This window comes from Schistocerca nitens, chromosome 1 (genome assembly GCF_023898315.1).
Source record: "Schistocerca nitens isolate TAMUIC-IGC-003100 chromosome 1, iqSchNite1.1, whole genome shotgun sequence".
NCBI classification, from domain to species: Eukaryota; Metazoa; Arthropoda; class Insecta; order Orthoptera; family Acrididae; genus Schistocerca; species Schistocerca nitens.
In genome coordinates this window covers 16,316,650-16,337,709 of record NC_064614.1, presented here as the reverse complement: position 1 = coordinate 16,337,709, position 21,060 = coordinate 16,316,650, and the positions used below count along the sequence as shown (strand labels likewise).

General features: G+C 45.5%; 1 protein-coding gene across 1 annotated transcript in view; it reads right to left on the bottom strand.

Moving 5' to 3' along the window:
* LOC126240604 (paired box protein Pax-5) overlaps positions 1-21,060 on the bottom strand; it is a 790,874-nt gene that overhangs the window by 666,192 nt on the left and 103,622 nt on the right. Inside the window, 1 exon segment of the mRNA XM_049947937.1 lies at positions 17,567-17,651. Within this exon segment, the coding sequence (XP_049803894.1) occupies positions 17,567-17,651 (85 nt within the window).

Sequence of the window (21,060 nt, the reverse complement as noted above, 5' to 3'; positions counted from 1 at the left end):
CAGAAGCCTCCGGCGGCTGACAAATCCGTGTTTCCCACGAGCTCGAGAGTCAGGGTGAGTGGCAGTTTGGCACCCGTCGGCGCTCTGCCGGGCGGCCAGCAGCGGCGGGTGACGTCAGAGCAGCCCGGCGCGTGCCGGCGGCAGCCCGGTCTCGCAGATGTCTGTCTCACTCGTTATAGCCGTGTGTGCCGCAGCTGACGAGGCGCCGGATGCGTAAATCCGCGCCTCTGCTCGCCATTAGCGGTGCCCTTGCTCTGCTGCGCTGCAAAGCAGAGGGAGACACGTGGCGTGCTCCGGCGTCCACCCGTCAGCGGGAATGTACAGTCACCTGCTGCCCAGCTGCAGGTCACTCTCATTAGCAGCCCATTACACGCCATCTACCTCTTCGTTAGGGCTAGTCTTCACCAGGGAACCAATTCCTATCCTTAACGATTTCTGCTTGCAAAAAGACTACCAACTGCGGTGCGTTGCGCTGGTGTCAACGATTTACGTGGACAAGCAAGTTTTTGCCGATGGCGGCGAAAGTATCTCGTTATACAGGGTGATTCAAAAAGAATACCCCAACTTTAGGAATTTAAAACTCTGCAACGGCAAAAGGCAGAGCTAAGCACTATCTGTCGGTTAATTAAGGGAGCTATAAAGTTTCATTTAGTTGTACATTTGTTCGCTTGAGGCGCTGTTGACGAGGCGTCAGCGTCAGTTGATGCTAAGATGGCGACCGCTCAACAGAAAGCTTTTTGTGTTATTGAGTACGGCAGAAGTGAATCGACGACAGTTGTTCAGCGTGCATTTCGAACGAAGTATGGTGTTAAACCTCCTGATAGGTGGTGTATTAAACGTTGGTATAAACAGTTTACAGAGAATGGGTGTTTGTGCAAAGGGAAAAGTTCTGGACGGCCGAGAACGAGTGATGAAAATGTAGCACGCATCCAGCAAGCATTTGTTCGCAGCCCAGGAAAATCGACTCGCAGAGCTAGCAGAGAGCTGCAAATTCCACAATCAACTGTATGGAGAGTCCTACGAAAAAGGCACTTATCTGTCCGTAAGTACCTGAACGTCAACTACCCGAGGCGATGGATCGGCCGCCAGGCAGCCCGTGACAGAGCACTTCATCACTGGCCTCCAAGAAGCCCTGATCTTACCCCCTGCGATTTTTTCTTATGGGGGTATGTTAAGGATATGGTGTTTCGGCCACCTCTCCCAGCCACCATTGATGATTTGAAACGAGAAATAACAGCAGCTATCCAAACTGTTACGCCTGACATCCCACAGAGAGTGTGGAACGAGTTGGAGTATCGGGTTGATATTGCTCGTGTGTCTGGAGGGGGCCATATTGAACATCTCTGAACTTGTTTTTGAGTGAAAAAAAAAACCTTTTTAAATACTCTTTGTAATGATGTATAACAGAAGGTTATATTATGTTTCTTTCATTAAATAGACATTTTTAAAGTTGTGGTATTCTTTTTGAATCACCCTGTAGTTTGAGTCACGAACGATGGCGGTGGGGCTTACGCACCTACGTCACGCATTGTCCGAAAGCCAATGGGCGTTCAGTAGCATTGTGCGGGCTCTGCTTTTAATTAATGTCACTTATAATCCGTCTTGATTGCAAAAATGTTTATTCAGCAAAGGTTGCTGTGTTTGGACGGGTTACTCCCGTAACCGAAATTGCAGATCTTAAGATGGTTCTAGAGGAACCGAAACCGGTCATCTGAATAAACATTTTTGCAATCAAAACGGATTATAAGTGACATTGTATAACCCTTGATTGCGGTATCCCGTCAGACGTTATGTCTGTTTTTGCAAAGTCTCCTGTTAATGCCGTGGCTAAGCATTCAACTGATCGTAACGAGTTGTTCAGTGATTTTCTATTGCATTTGCTGCGAGTTGTCATCGCTGATAGTGGTGGTAAGCGATAAATTCTGCAGAAGCAAGCGAGAGACGTAATATACGCTTTATTCAAGCGAAAAACACGTGGATGCGCGTTCAGCGACTTTTGTTTGGAACTGTCAGTAATGCAATCCCCGTCTCTGCCTGGACATGCTCGAACCGCCATCGTTCGTGGATCGGATTATAATCGACGCGGAGAAAAAGAGGTAAGTCGATACATCCTGTGCTCCCATATCGCAACCTAGGGACTGTACAGAACACAGTTATAGAGTTTCGGAGACGTCATTGTATTAATTTAAGATACCAGATATAACGTCCGTACGCCACCGAGTCCTATGAGTAACGTACTGAATCGTGTGAAGCACCGGACGAGACAAGAAAGGAAAGAAAAACAGAGCAGGACAGGAAGGAGGCCTTGAGTGTACTTGTAGGCACGTTCAGAATAAAGTCCTGATAGAATCCTAATGCACAGCAAAGAGGCTTTTCTATACAAAGAAAAAACTGATGGTCTTTTCTTGCAAATGCCTTGTCAAGAAGAGGCTGATAGAGCTTTATGTTCCGATGTCTACTTCTGTGGCTGTGAAAGACGGATATTGTAAGTAGGTTGTTTAGGTTTTCATGCTGGTAACGCCACGTAGCGCTCAATATGAAAATCACTGACTGTGATGTGTCCAGTCTGTGACTGGTTGGCATTGTTGTAATTTGCTATTGTAGTGTTGGGCAGTTGGCTGTTAACAGCGCGTAGCGTTGCGCAGTTGGAGGTGAGCCGCCAGCAGTGGTGGATGTGGGGAGAGAGATGGCGGAGTTTTGAGAGCGGATGATCTGGACTCGTGTCCATCAGAGACAGTAAATTTGTAAGACTGCATGTTATAAACTAATATATATATGACTTTTGAACACATTGTTTGTTCTTTATCAAAATCTTTCATTTGCTAACTATGCCTATCAGTAGTTAGTGCCTTCAGTAGTTTGAATCTTTTATTTAGCTGGCTGTATTGGCGCTCGCTGTATTGCAGTAGTTTGAGTAACGAAGATTTTTGTGAGATAAGTGATTCATGAAAGGTATAGGTTATTGTTAGTCAGGGCCATTCTTTTGTAGAGATTATTAAAAGTCAGACTGCGTTGCAATAAAAATATCGTGTGTCAGTTTAGTGTCGATCAGAATAAGTAAAGAGAGTAATGTCTGAGTACGTTCAGTATTGCTCAGCTGTTTGAAAAGCAAATAATGTAAGAGGTTTATCAGCACAGTCATTCATAAATTTTTCTAAGGGGACGTTTCAATATAAATGGTCGTATCTGCACCAGTGCGTAGGTGTGCTATTTATTTGTAGGTTTTGCGTGCCTTACCACTGACTTCATACGATTTTTGTGCGAATGTGCGAAACGTAGGGCGGTAATTTGGACGATTTTAGTGGCTCTATCAACAGTATTTGGATGTGTATATCTTATGTTATAGAAGTACAGAATGAAATCAAAGAAGACTGTGAATTGTGGATGGCAAAAGTTTATCCCTAAATCCTGAACTTAAAGCCTAGTGTGAGGTCAACGACGGACAGGCTACTCACAATCAAAAGCGCCATAGTTCAAAACACACATACGAGAACTTCGATTCGCAGCCCTGGAAATGGTTAACCTAGAGAAACAGCCCAGTGGGTGCTACGAAACAGGAACTGATCGCCTAGTGTCCCAGTGGGATTAGTGTCTTAATGCGTATGGTGATTACTTTTGAATGGAAACATTCCGTGGTCCCGATGTGGCTGGTGTTAGGTTTTCCTTTGGCTGCCCCTTACATTTAACTTAGCCACGGCGAAGGTCTTACAGCACTTCAATGCTTATCTCAATTATTACCTGTTCATACTGCAAATAAAGTGATTATTGTGTTATCATTTTGTAGATTCTGATTGTGTTTATTGGCCACTTCGACTACCAACACATGAACCTGCTAGAGGAGCACAGACGCTAACCACCATCACAACCACGCGTCCTAAGGCCTCTTGACTTTGGACTGTCCAGTGACGTTGCTGAATAGTGGCGTCAGTTTCCACGGAATAGGACGGTGTTTTGTGGAAAGGTCATCATCAGAACCGAATAATTTCGTCTCCTGAAGAGACCACTTCGAAGACAATCGAAACGTCGGTTTTGTTTCCATTAGTTATTACATGTTTTTGTTTGGTTTTTATGCTTACTTTTTGAGTCGCAAAACGTAGCAACCTAATATCCACAAGGATTTCATTGAATCCAGGACAGTAAGGAGCATCGGTCGTAACATTCTTTCTGTCCCGGATTACATCACGGTCGTGGGGCACAATCATTCTCATGCAATCGGACATGCAGATCTCATTGAAGCCAACGTATTTCTAGACGTGAATCTATTTGGTAACGGAGACGTTCGGGAAGTACGTCGGGAGGTGTATCGCGAGCTTGTCGCTGTGGGAGGGTTTAGCGTGTGCGCGCTCGTGCTCGTGTGTGTGTGTGTGTGTGTGTGTGCGTTTGTGTGTGTGTGTCACCGTTAGGACTGCCGCAATGAGATGCGGGCCGCGTGCATCGCACCGCGCCGCGTTGGGGGGCCGCGGTTCGGGCCTGACCAGCGTCGCGATGCGGGGGCGGCGCCGGGGGAGGAGGGGGAGGGGGAGGCAAGGACGAGCGTGCGCCGCCTCCGCCGCCGCCGGCTCTCGGCTACCTGTGCGAGCCTCCGGCGTCCCGGCTGATGAGGCAGCTGCCCGGCGCGGCGCCCGCACCGCCGCAGCCGCTGCGTCTGGGCCTCTGGAGCGATGCAGCAGGGCGTGGCCCGCCGGGCGGCAGTGCTTCCGGAGTGCTGGGTGCGCTCGGCAGTCGCACAGCGGGCGCCGGCTAATTCGACTGGCGCGCTCATTTCGGCCTCACTTCGGTTCTCATATCGGCTTCAGTTCACGACTCATGAGCGCCGGCATCGCATGGGTTAACGTAGGTTCAGTTTGTGTAGTGCCCCGCTTTCAGTCTACTGGCAGAACAGTGATTTGCACTTGCTTTGCCGTTGTTGATCACTGATCTCCATTCGACTATACACGATCGATTGACAATTCATACAGCGCAACAGACATTTAAATACAGCTGTTAAAACTATTAAAATACAAAACTGAATGAAAAATCCGATAGTCCACAGTAGCTGTATTTATTTAAGGGGGGAGGACGTCAAACGGGCCGACTTCGAGAAGGAGAGACACCACAGGACATTTTAATTTGCACTGTCTATACTTTTAAAAATAAATTCATGAAACTTTATCAGCATGACCAGTAAGGATTCAGGATTCACACCCATAGCAGTGGAAGCTCAAAAACACGAAAAAATAATATTTTGTAAATGTGAAATTTCATGATTTCTTTTTACTTACTGTTGGCTGCATTTGTTGCTATAGGTACACTTTTCTTCATAAGTAAGAGAGATTCTTTGATGAATTTTGCACAGCTTACAAACCATACTTACAGGTGAAAGAAACTCTAGAATTTATTTAATCTATGGAAAAATGAATGGGCTGTTACATTTTAAACTTCGTGTTTAGGGAAAACTCGAATTTTATAGTTAATTATCTCAATTTTTACCACAGTTTTTAACAGATTTGGGAAATTCTTGAGTTTCATACACCTGTAAGTATTGTTTGTATGCTGTGCAAAATTCATCGAAGAATCTCTCTTACTTATGAAGAAACGTGAACCTACAGCAACAAATGCAGCCAATACCAAGTGAAAAAATGATGAAATTTCACATGTAAAAAAATTTGTTTTGTTATGTTTTTGAACTTCCTCTGCTATGTGTGTGAATCCTGAATTCTTCCTGGTCATGCTGACAAAGTTTTATGAATTTATTTGTAACAGTATAGACAGTGCAAATTAAAATGTCTTGTGGTGCCTATCCTGCTCCAAGTTGGCCTGTTTCACGTCCTACCACCCTTAAGTCAATTAGAGACCCACACAACCAGTTTCGCAACTTTAAGTTGCATCTTATGATGTACGTTAATGCTATGTTATATGGTATAGGCAGTTGTTACAGAATGCCGCAGAGTAACAGTTGGCTTGGTTACGTAATGTTATCAACCCTCCACAATTGATAAAAATCATCATCTATGATGAATTTCCAGTGTGCGTTCAAATCACGAACTGTCATCATTTTACCGGCTAAAGTACGTTCCTTTCGGCCTACGTCAAGCTACAGACAACCCAGCAACGCCAACTGTTACTCTGTGGCATTCTGTAACAACTCCCTATACCATATTATAAGTGATGCAACTTTAAAGTGGCGAAACTGGTTTTGTGGCTCTCTAACTGACTTAAATAAATACAGCTACAGCGGATTGTTGGACTTGTATTCAATTTTACATTTCAATAGTTTTAACACCTGTATTGAAACACTTACTGTACTGCATGAATTGCCAATGAATCATGTGTAACTATTTTAGGTGTGGCTGCCCCAGTTTTAAAATTATCTGCCTGTCCATCTAACGCGTTAATAGATGTACATGTTCGTTACCCTATTCAGTGGCTTTCAGTATTTGACCCTTCTGGTCCAGGACGTCTCTGTTGCAAATAATGGAATTGAGCATTTGATTACCGACTGAAGGCAGCTGGATTAACTTATTGTCGATCGAGTGTCTCTTAATGTACATCTGGGAACGAGGAAGGTTGCGCAGTGGTTAGCACACTGGACTCCCATTCGGTAGGATGATGGTTCAAACCGGCTGATTTATGTTTTCCATGCTTTCCCTAAATCCCGATTTAGGTGTTGGTGATTTCCCTTCATCAAATGGTTCAAATGGCTCTAAGCACTATGGGACTTAACATCTGTGGTCATCAGTCCCCTAGAACTTAGAACTACTTAAACCTAACTAACCTAAGGACATCACACACATCCATGCCCGAGGCAGGATTCGAACCTGCGACCGTAGCAAGTCCCCTAGACTTAGAACTACTTAAACCTAACTAACCTAAGGACATCACATACATCCAAGCACGAGGCAGGATTCGAACCTGCGACCGTCGCAGCCGCGCGCGTTTCCGGACTGAAGCGCCTAGAACCGCTCGGCCACAGCGGCCGACCTATTCTCCGTGCTGGATATGGATAGAACAATGACTCAATCATAACACTTCCGCGTTATCCCAAATTATTTGCACTAGATGGCCGAACAAGCCCCGATGGGGTGTCCCGGCCAAAAATGCCATACCATCATTTCATTTTTTGCAGACTCGCTTAGCGTCGGGGGGGTCCAAGACACAGAAAAAGCAGGGGAAACAAATGAGAAGGGCAGTCGTGTTGAGCTCGGCTGAGGAATCCGGCGGTGCGGGCAGTGAGGTAGCGGCGGTATTGTCCGCGGCGCGGCGCGGCGCGGCGCGGCGCGGCGCGGCTCGGCGGTGCGCTCCCCGGAACAATGGCGCCTAATGAGCGCGGCCGGCTATCTGGCGCCGCATCGCCGCCGCCGCCGCCTCCGCGGCCCCCGGGGTCGCCGCCGCCGCCGCCACCGCAGCCGCAGCCCCCGGGTAATTGGTTCTGCTCCGCGACGCTGCACTTTGCTACCCGAGGCCTCGACTGACAAGTGTCCGGCACCCAGCGCTTTACTGGAGCAAGTTAGCACCTGGTGAGACCGTTCTGGACAGCTGAGAAGTCGCCGTGTCTCATTGGCACGCGAGGTACCGGGCCGCAGCCCCTGTTCTAGGAGGCGATTTTTGTCGGCATCAGGACATCTGAGGAACTGCTTGAATGAACAAGCTGACGTTAACGGGTGCGGCAGCTACGTGTTGACAACACACCCCAACTGAGTGCTTTGCTGTACAACATACAAACAGGAGAATGGCTATCTAGACCGGAGCCAGTCACTGCAACTGCCTTCTACATTAGCTGACTTTTTCTTGAAATATGATTATGTATTTCGACTTTCTTTGTATTGCGAAGACATAGAAAGAAGGATCCTTTATTGTATGATTATATGATAGCGGAACAAACACTGGTACCAGTTACTTCTGTAAAATATCTGGGTGTATGCGTGCGGAACGATTTGAAGTGGAATGATCATATAAAATTAATTGTTGGTAAGGCGGGTACCAGGTTGAGATTCATTGGGAGAGTCCTTAGAAAATGTAGTCCATCAACAAAGGAGGTGGCTTACAAAACACTCGTTCGACCTATACTTGAGTACTGCTCATCAGTGTGGGATCAGTGCCAGAACGGGTTGACGGAGGAGATAGAGAAGATCCAAAGAAGAGCGGCGCCTTTCGTCACAGGGTTATTTGGTAACCGTGATAGCGTTACGGAGATGTTTAGCAAACTCAAGTGGCAGACTCTGCAAGAGAGGCGCTCTGCATCGCGGTGTAGCTTGCTCGCCAGGTTTCGAGAGGGTGCGTTTCTATATGAGGTATCGAGTATATTGATTCCCCCTACTTATACCTCCCGAGGAGATCACGAATGTAAAATTAGAGAGATTAGAGCGCGCACGGAGGCTTTCAGACAGTCGTTCTTCCCGCGAACCGTACGCGACTGGAACAGAAAAGGGAGGTAATGACAGTGGCACATAAAGTGCCCTCCGCCACACACCGTTGGGTGGCTTGCGGAGTATAAATGTAGATGTAGATTTCATTGTTTTATAAAGGATATTCTATTACATGCCAACATTCAGAATTCGTACACGTACTTGAGTGTCCTCGTCGTACGCTTCAAGCACTCGAAGGAGCAACTGTACTGGAAATGTCATTTCCGTTGGAGGAGATGGTTCAAGTGGCTCTGAGCACTGTGGGACTTAGCATCTGAGGTCACCAGTCCCCTAGAACTTAGATGTACCTAAACCTAACTAACCTAAGAACATGACACACATCCATGCCCGAGGCAGGATTCGAACCTGCGACCGTAGCAGTCGCGCGGCTCCGGACTGTGGCGCCTAGGACCGCTCGGCCACCGCGGCCGGCTGGAGGAGATGTCTGTGGCACGATCAGACACTACATCTACATATCTGGCCAGTAGACGCTCATTCCCTTCAAAGATTCTGTCTACACACCGGAGTTTACACGTGACTTCTGGTACTGACCAACGGCTTCTTCGATCATCTTCTCATTACAGTTAACGCCTTGTCGGAGGAACCTTGATCTCTTTTATTATAACAAATAAACAGACACCGTCTGAATCACTTCTTTTATTACCCACTATCGGTTCCAGTCTGCGCTGCAGATTATCTCACGGTACGGAGCCGCAAAGTGCAGTTGGGCAATTAGTTGACAAACTGCACTTTGCGGCGCCAGGCCTATAGATGATTTGCAACACAGATTGAACCGGTAGTAGGCAATAAGAAAAGTGATCCAAACGGTCTTTGTTTATTTATCTACTAATTCGATGCGTGAGGCTGGTTTTCAACAGTGACACGTGAGCACGACTGAGTCTTGTCGTGGACATTACGTCCACATGCTAACACTTTTTTATTGGTCTTTTTCACTGACGCACATGTACATTACCATGAGGGGTGAGGTACACGTACACACGTGGTTTCCGTTTTCAATTACGGAGTGGAATAGAGTGTGTCCCGACATGTCAGGCCAATAGATGTTCAATGTGGTGGCCATCATTTGCTGCACACAATTGCAATCTCAGGCGTAAGGAATGTCGTACACGCCGCAGTACATCTGGTGTAATGTCGCCGCAGGCTGCCACAATACTTTGTTTCATATCATCTGGGTTTGTAGGTACATCACGGTACACATTCTCCTTTAACGTACCCCACAGAAAAAATTCCAGAGGTGTAAGATCAGGAGAACGGGCTGGCCAATTTATGCGTCCTCCACGTCCTATGAAACGCCCTTCGAACATCCTGTCAAGGGTCAGCCTAGTGTTAATTGCGGAATGTGCAGGTGCACCATCATGCTGATACCACATACGTCGACGCGTTTCCAGTGGGACATTTTCGAGCAACGTTGGCAGATCATTCTGTAGAAACGCTATGTATGTTGCAGTGCTCTCCGATACACACGATCGAACAGCGGAGGAGTGGTACTCAAGCGTCAACTTTAGGTTACAATATCTCCGGATGTAATTAACATTTTACAGTGCAACAAACGGCACTGATTACGTATTTGTTTATATGTTCAGATGTGCTAACAAAACTAACGGGGTTCCATTTAAAAAACGTAGGTTTGTGTTAAAAACATACTTCCGTGCATTTTTGTACGGTTTGTATTAAACAATTACACTAGCCCCTCTCGTCACGTTCGGTCTGTGGAATCGGTTCGTCAGTATTTGATGTGGTTTACGAAATATATCCAGCGGTAACGTTAGGTGACTCACCCTGTATATATACTGTATATCGGCTGTAGTCACGCCCCATTATTCACACATTTGACCAGCAGCCTCGTCCTTCCGCCATTTACGCACTGGCCGCGGCAGCAGAATTAATTTCCGCTACGGAGCTGTATGCGGCGTCAGTCGTTCACGGGATTAACATCTCTGAAGAAGGGTTCGTTCTTCACGGCAAAAGGAGTGCTAAGAACGCCTTTGACGCCGGAACTAACTGCGGGTCGTAAAACCGCGTGTATCGGCCTGTGAAAGTCGCGCCTGCTATCCCGGTGTGTATCGGCGTCGGCTGTCCGCACCGTACCAGCCGGGAGAAAGGAGGAAGTGTCGGAGGGCACTCGCGGGCCCTCTTGGTGGAAACTGAGCAGCCAGCGGGAACCGGCGGGGTCATACGTCACGGTGGCCACAGACCAGCTTGCGTCCTTTATCCCTGTTCCCACCCGCATTACAAGAAAGAAAAAAAAAACTGTCTCTCTATGAGGGAGCACATGTGTTCTGGCAGTGGTGATCCTGATGCCATCATTCCCTTGAAGCAATTCCTGCGAGAAAGCTAAATTTGCACCACTTTAACATAATGTTTGTGATCTAACATGCAGAATGTTTCGCAAGGGAATGTAGTGTGGGCATGTTTGAGGCGGAAACATAACTTAGACAAGTGCACTTGTAACAACAACAACGTTGTCCTATTGTACATATAATAATTTTTTTCTTCTGATTTTTGATAAATTAGTGTAATCGATGTTCTGATTTCATTTCTTTTTTTTTGTTTCATGCCATTATGTTAAGGAAACTATAAACAACTTTCAATGTAAATATTAATATTTATGTCAAATATCAAGCAATGTTATAACAGAATTGAAATGTAAGAAACGTTGAAACTATTGTAAGATGTCGAAGTTGTAATTGTGCGTCTGGTCCATACGTAGGCAATGTATTAGGATATGTAGAATGCAAAACCTCGGGTGAATACCCTGTCTGTAGGGGAGCGGTAAAAGGTGGATGGCAGGCGAGCGCGGGAAAATGCACACGGGCGCGGCACGGCATAACGGGCTCAGCAGTAGTAGTCGGAGTTGGGCATTGGTCTGAGCAACACGTTCTGGATCGAGGAGGCTCTCCTGGAAGACGCAGTTTCATTGAGCCTCGGATGTGCCGTTTCCGACGCCTATACAACATGGCAATATTCCATAGGCACTAAACGGAAAAGTATTGCGACGCTATGAAGAAGTAAAGTGCCGATACATCAAGAGCCATTGCTGTGATTGTATGTGTGCCCTGTGCTTCGCCATCTCGCTGCCTGCCGACCGCCGCATCGATACGAACAGGTTGAAACTTTTAGTACTGTATTCGTGTGGACCAGTGTTACTTTTGTTCCATACTGTTCAATAACAACTTAAATTTTACCAGAACTGTCCTATCATTTAATTATCCTCACAACTAACCTAGACAGGGTCCTTTCCACATGTGGTGCAATCCGAGTGTCCCGAGATGAAGATTTAAAGTTTATGTTAATAATAATTACTTGCAGACCTAGCTATGTTAGAATGATGTTTAAAGAACTGTTTTGTTAATGAATCTATAGGTAAATAACAAAGGTCTGACAAAGTGGGAAGATAATTTTGAAATTGGTTTAGTAATGAAGTTTAATTATTTTGAGGCAGATATAATGGTAATTAAATGAGCAGGAAATAAGCTAAAAAGAGTAGTAATTCATATATTGGAAATCTTGAGTGCTTAATGCTTTCAATAGTTAATAGTTTCAATACAGTGATCATAATAGTTTCAGGACCCCCCCCCCCTTTTTTTTTATTCATTTGAATTCTGAAGTGTTCTAAACTGATTAGACCAGTAAAGTTAAAGCCAATACAAAAACCAAAATTTATCAGTGTTTTACATTTATCAAAATTGACATTGTGTGTGTGTTTCGAAAGTGCTATTTCTAGGGTAACCTATGCCCGATTTTAATTAGATCAATAGACAGTACGAAGTTTCGTAGTAAACATTATAGCGTAATGTTGTGTATTGATGGTTTATCCATATTGGTACAGAAAGTGGTATTATCAGTTCAGTAGATTTTCTGGTTCTAAAATTTACCATATTATGCAGTGTTACTACGTGTTGTTATGCTCGAACGTACATCAACTTGTACAGAGAAGAAACTCAGTTAATGCCTAATTAGGCTGGCGACCGTATTATTAACAAATTGGTAACATCTTCTGTGTTGTTTCTTGTCCGTCCTGACGTGTAGTTGCATTTCGGACTTGCTTGATGTATCATTGTTATTACTGAGTGGGTGTAAGTCTGATTTGCCTCCATTCAGGTACACGCGGTCAATGTCTATACAAAAATCCTTTCTCTTAAGGTGAAGACCGTCAACTTACTATAGTACAGGCTTTAAGGAGTATCGGGCGCCCTAGCGCAGTGTTTACACACTGTCTTCACTGCCGTCCGAGATGCAACTATTTTAAACTGTACATTAACACACTTTTGCTTTCCTTGTTTTACTAACGGCTTCCCCCTGCAGCTCGCGTTCAAAAATGTAGCGCTAACTTGATTGCACCTTGTAGCTGGCGTATAGGGGTGCAGTGTTTGATTCTTTGCTTGGTTCTTCCTTGACGACTCTACAAAATAAAAAGCGTGAGCAGGAAAATTAATCACTGTTTGCATCTTTTCCTACACATTTCGTACCGCAGCGAAACGCAACCAGCAGTCTTTCATACAAAAACTAAATAACGGTGAAAGGTCATTTCACCTTGATGGCCATTAAATAACTGCTTCGAGACCTACTCACTGTCCGGAATAGCTTCCTTTGAGGTACAGTGACACTGGCATGTAAATCAAGTTGCTGTTATCAGGGACGGGCGATTTGCGAAGATGAAACTAAATGTAGATGACATGAAGATGGAGAGCAGCCTTCGAAAAGCCATGAGAAACAAAACGACTTAGTATGGTCTGATCGTATCTTGCTACAGTGTTTCAGCTACATACTTACTTCGCAAACCGACGTACAGTGCATGACATAGGGTATTTTGTGCTACTATTAGCAACTCCTCACCCTGCTGCATTCGTGGATGGAGACATAATATTGACGATCTTATTCTCATGCTCCCTACTCGAGAAACACGGTCAGGGCAGTAGAATTTTCACACAGTGTTGAGCGAATGCCGTATCTCTAAATTGTTTTTCGAGATCTTTCTTTAAAAGATTCCCATTCAAGCCCACGGAGCGCCTCTATTAAAATTTAGGTTGTCTGCTCCGGCTTGTTTCGCTCTGATTCCAATGCCTACTGGCGTACCTCCTCGTTAAGAACTCCACAAGGCGGGGAAGTACTCTACACTTCGTCGCGTTAGCGTTTTCTACGCTTTTTAGCGTGCCGAAGCACCGCACCTTCCCAGAACAGTGAAACAGTTACCAACTATTTTATGCACTTCTAAATTTTCAGATATAGTATCAACTTGTTGATTCAGCATGATTGTTATCAGTCATTTGCCACCAGCTCAGTAAAAGCCCCCTGCAGACTCTTGTGTGCAGGGCAGCCTGCTCCAGCATCACTCCTGCATGTCTCCTAATGGCGTCTAGGCAGCTTGCACAAGGTGGTGGTGTCCGTGTTGCCTCACTAATAGGAATTTAACAGATAACTTCGTTGGTATGTCTAATTTTTATTCGCCTTGTTACATGGCCCGGCCAACTCCATTCCATTTGTGATTACAGCCGTGATTACGTCTTTCACGCCAGTCTTTTTCCTATCTCTCTGCTTGTACAGTAATTTCCAGTATGTATTTCTCCGTCTGTTATTGCATTCGTCAGTTTATAGTGTTTGGCAGGCCCCTAATGATTTCGACTAATTTCGCAATCGGATGCTGTTGGAGTCTTTCCTTTTGTTGCGGGCATTATCTTGCGTGTCTCCAGATTTAATGAGAGCTGGTATTCGGTGTACCAAACGGAAACATTGCCCTTCTCGTTTTACATTTCCTTAGAATCATCCAGTGGGCTCTCCGCTCTGTAGGCAGCGTCGTCGTCCGCAAACAGTGAGAGACTCCTGCTGTGCGGAGAGCGTAATCGGCCCTGCAGTCTTTCTCTGTGCCACAGACGACGTAAGTACCGTTTCTGCGGAGCGTCCACCGTGCAGCGCCAATGCTGTGAACGAGACCTGCTGTAGGAACGCGGTTCAGTGCGAGAAGTGCTGTTGCGTTAACCGTTGAGTTCTCTGAATCTATATGCTCGCAAATGTCAATAGACCAGTAATTTCAAATACTCCAGTTCCAGTTAGAGATTCGGTAAATAAACAGCATTCAAATTTGTTAAATACTGATTTTTTTTCATTACCATTGAGACGTATGCTCCCAATCAGAGAACCAGTGGGAATTTGCTGCATATGATTGCGATGTATCAGTGTTCCACTCGTAGAGCGAATAACACCCGGAAGCTCACTATTAACCCTGCTAATTACCTGCGGAAATCATGTAATTACACCTTGCACCTGTTGGCTGTGCTGTCTTCAAGTTTCATTGTTAACCCTCTGCTTCGTCCCGTATTGGCGCATCGCGCCTGCTGATATGCAACCCAATGGACAGGTTTGTAAAGCGGGCTGCCTTTCCGGATTATGAATGTGATGAGCCCCACGTGCGTTTCGACGTTTGCCGCATCACTAACGGTGCCCGTATGGAGCAGCTGTACTGTGAGTTAAATGTTGGAGAGATGCTGTCTCTACTGACGTGTGTCTGTTTTCAATAAGTCTTGTAGTTTTTGTGCGGCTGTCTTCTGAAACCGCAGAGGTCCTTTTGAATAACGCTGTATGCCCCATCCCTCCCCATGTTCGAAAACGGAGAGAAATATTTTTTCATCTTGTTACTTCTGACTGTGATATTAACTATAATGAACATACATTAAAGTCTTTTATGCCGAAAATAATGGGAAGTTTAAGCGCGTTAAAAGTATTCCCTGCAGTATTGTGTGTGAATAACTGTGTGGATGCTGGGATCGTTAACGAAGCTGATGCACGCCTGCTGTGGTGAGCAGGCGTGGCACTGGTCCGCTTAGCGGCAGAAGCGGATCGCTGGAAGAATTGCCACTCGGCGCCACTGCAGCATTCACGCCTCGTGTCCCCGCAACCCCTACTTGCTGCTCCTGTCCGGTGCGTTTTCTCTGTCGACCTAAGAGATGGCAGTGGGGGTGTGACGTAACTGCAGGCCGCCCGCGAGGCGAGAACATATACACAACACCCTGTGCAGGCCTACTGTACTGCCTTGGCGCAACACGCTGACCGTCTCGTAGACGTCACGGTGCCTCTGTACTTTTTCTAGACTCGGGTCACACAAATAGTGTCGTGGCTGGTTTCGACGTCTTAGCAGGTCATCACCAGATAACCTGTTTAAAATGAAGCAACTCGTCAGTTCGCAGTACCATTATATTTGCGCTCTGATTCTCAGAACAGAAGATTCAGTCAACTACGTAATAATAGAAAGCTGGTACGTTTGAAAACGCAAAAATAAGATTGAAATAATTACGATATAGAATTGATTGCGACATAAGCCCTCGTCAAAGCGAAACTAGTAAACAGTTACGAAGGCAACTTTTGTGGAACGTTCTGTCGGCAGATTTGACATATTAAAAACTGACACACATATTATTTCAATTTTTAATTTACAAAAGTTGTTGGTGTACGGAAACCTAGACCTGTACTGGAAGTTGGCACTCGTGGATCACATCTGTAGTTGACCGCCATTTAACTTCCTGCACGTTTATCTTTTAATATTTTTTGAGATTTAAAATGTATCAGCATAATATTTTCACTCAGTTGACTGTAAACTTCTGGTCCAGCAATCAGAACGCAGATATTACATTGCGAGAACCTCTGCTAGCTTCCTCAGCTGTACTTTGACGAGTTGCTATGCAGTGAATTGAAGTGCGTGTGCCGCGCGGAGTGGCCGCATGGTTAGAGGCGCTATGTCTCGGATTGCGCGGCCCCTCGCGCCGGAGGTTCGAGTCCTCCCAAGAGCATAAGTTAGTATAACCTCGTTTAAATACTGTGTAAGTCTATGGATCCATGACCTCAGTAGTTCGGTTCCTTAGGAATTCCCACACATTTTTGGACAAGTGCATGTAGTTGTTACGGTAATTGATAATTTTTACTTAGGGACCGTCTGACAGCAACTGAATAAAACGCAATTTTAGTGCCATACGCGTTTCGCCTTTATTTTCTGCAAGGCATCATCAGTGGCAGGTTGCGTGGACAATTTCTTACATATTACGCTCCTGTTGCATTTTTGGTGTTCTTCTTCTTCTTATGAATGCCAATTTGCGGTTTTTTTCCACATTCTACAGCACTATGAACTGAACGCTTGCTTAAATGCAATGTAGTTGTGTCTACTGGGCGGTCAGAAAAGTCTGAAATAGCTTGTAAGGTTGTTGCAGGATAGGTTGTGCTGAGAAGTAAACGTTAAGAAAAAATTTCGATACATTGCGCCTTTTACGAGTTATTTAATATTGAAGTTTGACAATCAGGTCATCGTACGAAAATTCAAGCACATTCAACCCACTAGAACGTGGTAATGCACAGTCATCTGTGGGACGATTTACCACTTTCTCATTATCAGTTAAAATGTGCCTTTTCCGAAGTGATCAATTTAAGGCAATGAGCAAAAGTTACGTTTCCTCGGTTTGAGGAAAGCAAACGAAGAAGGCGTTTGGCGACACCGCCTCTTGTAGCCTGCTTGACTTTGCGCACAGGACGATCTGATTGGCTAACTGCAATCCTAAATAACCCGACAGTTATTTCTCAGCGCAATGTCCCTTGCAACCACCTTACAAGCTTTTCAGACTGTTTCTGACCACCTTGTGCAAGTTAATTTGATCGTGTAATTTAGTTTCCTAGTATTTTTACTTTGTTTTTAAGAAATATCATTTGAAGATGACCCGCTAACAATTCTTAACCGGGAACGAGAGCATTTTTGTGACACTAAGCTGGAAAAATAAAAGATCTTCCAGCACTAGTTACCTTAAACATGATACGCATGCAGCACGACGCAGTCGGTACACAACTTGACACTACACTACACATCTCAGATACATGCAACACTTTTATTTCGTTAGTAATCGTGATGAAATGGAAAGCAAAATGACTAGGAACTCTGAAAGTGATGAGGTTAATGTACAGTTTCCGACAATTTCTACTTTCAACACTGTGGTTAGGTTCCTACTCTACTTACTCATGCTACGCTAATCGTCAAATGTAAAGGTGTGGAGCACTGCGCAGCCACACTCTGGTACCATACGGATGCTACATACAGGACGTGTCCTCTACAGATCATGCAGGCAAACTACAGAGTACTGAGAGAGCTAGAGAGCAGAGCGCCAGAGAGGTAAGGATCGGTGATGGACCTGCGAACGCGGAGAGGCGGCCGTCTGACGTCAAGAGGTTCGACTCATGAAGTCCCATTGCATCCTGGAAGGAAGCAATTAACATCTGCAAAGAAAAGAAAGCAAAGCTGTAGCTGTAGCCGCGTGGTGCGTGAGGCGTGGTGGCTGGGCGCTTGCTAGCCTCTGCTTGCCGGGGGACCTACCTGCTCACTTCCGCGGCAGCCTCAACGCGTGCCCCGAGCAGCAGACTGCGGGTGGTTCTCTAGTACACTTGCTTTAATATTTCGCATAACACACCTGAGATCACACATACACTACAACTAAACAAAATAATATTTATTTCATCACGAAATCTGGAATGTTCAAATTAGCGAGGATGAAATAAAGGGACCGGAAAGTTAATTAAAACTTGTACACAAACAAGACTACAGTCGGGAATCAGAAGGCATGGCAGGGAGTCGTCAATGAGAAAGCGCTTACAAGAAGTAGGAAGAAATTTGGGATGGGAGTTAAAAGTGTAAAGAAAGGGACGAAAGCTTTAAGGTTTCGCCGATGACATCGTAATTCTGTCAAAGACGGCGCGGTAAAACAGCTGCTGTCCTCATCCTGCTGTGTTTTATTGCATACATTTTATTTTTTATCTTTTGCACTTGGAAGCATAATTTACATTATTGCAACAGCTTTTTAAGTGTTCGTTTTTGTATGACATTCAGTCAATCTCCACTGTTACGTACGGGTATTTACCACTTCACGGTAGATTCTTTTATTTACTATCGTTTTGAACTCTCCTTAGCACATTAGCATTTACTGATTATGAGAACACCTTTTATAAGGCACAAAGACCCCTTTTGTGGAAAAGACTGGAAATAAAAAGGTTTCCTAAACATCTTATTAATGACATAGGAAGTCAATATCCAAGTGCGAAAATAGTTATAAGTTCATGTGCGAAAATATCAGATAAAATTTTAATAAATCAAGTTGTTCGACAAGGATGCAGCTTATCAACGACATTATTTTATTTATATGTTCACGACCTAGTTATGAAATGGAAAGATGAATTAAAATACGATTTAGCGCACCAGTAAGTACCCTGTTATTCGGTGATGACCAGATAATTATGCAGGAAACAGAAGATAACGTATAAAGCGCTGTATATAGATGGAGCCAGAATGAGATATATTACAACTTTACCTGCAAATAAGACAAAGAATGGGAAGAAACGGATTTTGTGGCACAACTTGACTAGATGAGGGGATCGGTTGGTAGGACGCGTTCTGAGGCATTAAAGAATCACCAGTTAGTACTAGGGGGAAGCGTGGGGGGTAAAAATCGTAGAGGGAGACCAAGAGATGAAAAGATTGAGCAGATTCAGCAGGATGTAGGTTGCAGTAGGTACTCGGAGAAGAAGTGGCTTGCACAGGATTGAGTAGCATGGAGAGCTGCATCAAACCAGTGTCTGGATTGAAGGCCGCAACAACAATAACAAGGCAACAGCTTTCAAAGAAAGAATCCAGTCAAATCGAATATAGTAATAAACGAGAAAAGTTTAGAAAAAGTATCCTAGTTACGAACTTTCAGGATGCTGGAATAGCTGTGGGTCAGCAAATACTGTTAATCAGTACAACGAAAAACCAGTCCAAAGTTTTTTTATTCACTCGATGACTAATTTCGGGCCGAGACCCATTTTCAGATCATCGTAATATAGTCGACAGTGTTATTTCCGAAGATGTGAAAACCATGTCAAAAATTGGAACTAACATTTACAGCGCATACAGAGTTATCGAGCTCTGACGTCGACCAGTAGAAGACTACCGTGTGAGCTTACAGGCGCTCCCAGTAACGTGGAGTAAGGCCGTCGCATTGAACGGTTATTATATCGAAAAACATTGTTTTGTAGCCAAAAGAGTGGGGAGTAATATGAAGTATTGGAATTCTGAATAAAAGAAACCCGCTTTCGGAAAAGAAGTATTGCACTGGTTATTGAACGCCACACGTTGAAGAGAAACTGGCGTCTGGTACACCTGAGGGTTGTATGGTGTACGTAAACGATGCTGTACGTAAACCAGCCTGCCGGCCGTTGTGGTCGAGCGGTTCTAGGCACTCCAGTCCGGAACCGCGCTGCTGATATGGTCGCAGGTTCGAATCCTGCCCCGGGCATGGATGTGTGTGTGATGTCCTTAGGTTAGTTAGGTTTAAGTAGTTATAAGTTCTAGGGGACTGATGACCTCAGATATTAAGTCCCATAGTGCTCAGAGCCATTTGAACCACAGACAGCGTTGCCGGCTCTCTGAGACTGCGGGCTACCTCAGCGCCAGCGCCACGCTGCAGAGCAGAGCAGAGCAGCGCCGGGCCGTCCCGGAGCGCCACTGACTCACTGGCCGTGGGCGCTGCCTGCTCTGGCCGGACGCCTCGCGTCCTCCGCAGCTTCCGGCCGCGGAGCGCCGCGTGACGTGTCGCCTGCCGGCCTGCCAGCCTGCGGAAGCAGCCCCGGCACGTCGCGCTAGCTGCTGGCCTGCCGAGCCGACTCGGCCGTCCGTTAAATCAGCGCCTCATCTATATATTACGGGGGTCGGACAAAAGGAAGGGAACGCCGAGAGAAATACGTGCTTGTACACAAATGCAGGTGCTAGACAAGTCAGCAGCTGGCGCTGTTGTACTTGACGAGTGGCACCTGTGCAATGCCCTCAATACGTTGTAAGTGTGAGTCTTGGTCAGAACAGTATTCTCTATAGACGTCGCCGGCCGCTGTGGCCGAGCGGTTCTAGGCGCTTCAGCCCGGAATCGCGCTGCTGCTACGGTCGCAGGCTCGAATCCTGCCTCGGGCATGGCTGCCTGTGATGTCCTTAGGTTAGTTACGTTTACGTAGTTCTAAGTTCTAGGGGACTGATGTTAAGTCCCATAGTCCTTAGAGCCATTTTTTCCATAGACGCCAATGCACTGTGTTGGAGCTACACGAATTCGAACGTGGCTTAGTATTGTGGGTGCTTCCGTAAGCCGAAGACTTTGGTGTTTCAAGAGGCGCCGCATCGAAGATTTATACCGCATGCAGGGAAAGCGGAAAAGCGTCTTCCACTAAGTCACAACGCTAGCGGTAGTGAGTGTTGAGTTATCAGACAGACGGCCACTGAAGAGGATTGTTATGAAAAGTAAGAGGACGACAGCTGCAAAAATCACAGCAGAACCTGAATGTCTTACTCGCGACCACTGCCAGCACAGAAAGCTCGAAGGGGGCTCCATAATTGGAAACTGCAAGACGAGCTGTAATTCCAAAACCACTCATCAGGACGAAAACGTTCGTAACAGGAAAACGTGGTGCCGGACCCATAAAACCTGGACTTTGGATCAACGGATGTAAGTCATTTTGTCAGATGAGGCATGTCTGACACAGCTTCCAACTTCAGGCTGAGTATACGTCCGGATTTCGCCATCCCAAATGACGGTGTCGATTGCTTGCTGGTAAGACTGGAACAGGGAGGGGGTTCAGCGATGATTTCGGCTTCCATACTGTGGTATTC